At 41.9% G+C, this 2,360-nt stretch overlaps 1 protein-coding gene across 1 annotated transcript; it reads left to right on the top strand.

Annotated features, from left to right (window-relative positions):
* The first annotated feature begins 272 nt into the window (after positions 1 to 272).
* Positions 273 to 2,003, top strand: LOC108226790 (amidophosphoribosyltransferase, chloroplastic). The gene has a single exon (XM_017401785.2). The coding sequence runs from the start codon at positions 273 to 275 to the stop codon at positions 2,001 to 2,003; it is 1,731 nt and encodes a 576-aa protein (XP_017257274.1).
* Positions 2,004 to 2,360: the final 357 nt, after the last annotated feature.

The raw sequence follows: 2,360 nt of genomic DNA, 5'->3' as shown, positions 1-2,360 counted from the left end.
AAAAACATATAAATGATTCTGATATCAATTTTCCGTTATTACCCGAAACACTCCAAAATGTCGAATATATCATACAGTACAATTTTACGTTATTGCACGGAACTCCAAAATATCGAATATATTATAGAATAATCAACTTTCATTTTAAGCGATTGCAGCACTATTTTACTATTATAAGTTGAAGACACATAGCGGCGTGTGTCCACCCACCCTGCTCCCTGTTAACTGTGTGTTTTTAGTGTGTGTAATCTCTGTCGTCCTCCCCTGTTCCCATGGCCATGGCCGCCGCCGCCACTCATCTACACAGTCTGTCACTAGCGCCACAAAAACCCCATTTGTTCATCTGCAAAACCCCGTATCAAAGACCCCTCTTCTCCCTCTCTAAAACCCTAACCCCAATCCCCCCACTCTCTAAAACCCTTGTCACAGCTCTCTCAAACAACCCCATTTCCACCTTTGTGACGTCCAATAATCATGACCCAGATGATGATTTTGATGAGAAACCCCGAGAAGAGTGCGGTGTTGTGGGGATTTATGGGGACCAAGAAGCCTCAAGACTCTGTTATTTGGCTTTACATGCGTTACAACATCGTGGCCAAGAAGGGGCTGGAATTGTTACTAATCATGACAATGTCTTGCATTCTGTTACTGGAGTTGGCCTTGTTTCTGAAGTGTTTGATCAATCGAAGCTCGATCAGCTTCCGGGTGATTCGGCGATTGGTCATGTAAGGTACTCTACTGCTGGTGCTTCTATGTTGAAAAATGTACAACCTTTTGTTACTAGATATAGATATGGTTCTGTTGGTGTTGCGCATAATGGTAATTTGGTTAATTATGAAGAACTTAGGATTAAGCTTGAGGAAAATGGCTCAATTTTTACGACTAGTAGTGATACTGAGGTTGTTTTGCATTTGATTGCTATAAGTAAAGCTAGGCCGTTCTTTTTGAGGATTGTTGAGGCTTGTGGGAAGCTTGAAGGGGCTTATTCCATGGTGTTCTTGACTGAGGAGAAGTTAGTTGCGGTTAGGGATCCTTATGGGTTTAGGCCTTTGGTTATGGGTAGGAGGAGTAATGGGGCTGTTGTGTTTGCTTCTGAGACTTGTGCATTGGATTTGATTGAGGCTAGGTATGAGAGGGAAGTTGCACCTGGTGAGGTTATTGTGGTGGATAATACGGGAATTGAGTCTTCGCTTTGTTTAATGAAACATGTGGTGCCGAAAGCTTGTATCTTTGAGCATATTTATTTTGCTTTGCCTAATTCGGTAGTATTTGGGAGGTCTGTTTATGAATCCCGTAGGAAGTTTGGGGAAATACTTGCTACTGAGGCACCTGTTGATTGTGATGTTGTGATTGCTGTCCCGGATTCAGGAGTTGTAGCCGCTCTTGGTTATGCTACAAAAGCAGGGGTGCCATTTCAACAAGGGTTGATCAGGTCGCATTATGTTGGAAGAACTTTTATTGAACCTTCACAAAAGATTAGGGATTTCGGGGTCAAGCTTAAGTTGTCTCCGGTTCGAGCAGTTTTGGAGGGAAAGAGGGTGGTTGTTGTTGATGATTCAATTGTAAGGGGGACAACTTCCTCAAAAATTGTAAGGTTGTTAAAGGAGGCAGGAGCCAAAGAAGTTCACATGAGGATCTCAAGCCCACCTATAATTGCTTCTTGTTATTATGGGGTGGACACGCCTAGTTCCGAGGAGTTGATATCCAATAGAATGACTGTGGAGGAAATCAGGGACTTCATAGGGTCTGATTCGCTCGCCTTTCTGCCAATCGACAGCATGAAAGGATTCATGGGAACTGATTCTAAGAACTTCTGCTATGCTTGTTTTTCTGGGAATTACCCTGTGCTGCCCACTGGTAAAGTGAAACGAGTGGGTGACTTCTTGGATGATGGACTAAGTGGAAGTATTGATTCGTTTGATGAAGGATGGATCCATGGAACTAAAAATGAAGTTGGCAAGACTATAAACTCAGTGAAAGAGGAAGATGAAGTTGTTGCATAATTGATGCTTATAATGGTATGTAAAGCTGCTAGTCAGCAGAGGGCAGAAGCAAACATTTCGGGTTTCTACATGGGATTCAGGATGATGAGTAGTTTATTTAGTGTTACTGTAGGGAAGTCTTGGTTGGCTTTGTAATGTTTTTTCTGTTGTGGGGATTTTTTATGCAATGCATCAGTGTCATGATAAAATGTTGTATGAAAGATAAATCCTTATCATTTGGGCTTTGTTTTTGTTGTGAACTTTTGATTGTGTTCTGTGTGGCGAGTGTAACAGGTAAAGGCAGCATCAAAGTTACTGAGGTAATGACCTGAGGTTAACTTAAGATAATATCAGATGTCTATCACCTAAAACCGATGT

Source organism: Daucus carota, chromosome 6, assembly GCF_001625215.2.
Source record: "Daucus carota subsp. sativus chromosome 6, DH1 v3.0, whole genome shotgun sequence".
Classification (NCBI taxonomy): domain Eukaryota; kingdom Viridiplantae; phylum Streptophyta; class Magnoliopsida; order Apiales; family Apiaceae; genus Daucus; species Daucus carota.
The sequence above is the reverse complement of the archived record's forward strand: the minus strand, read 5'-3'. Positions and strand labels throughout refer to the sequence as shown.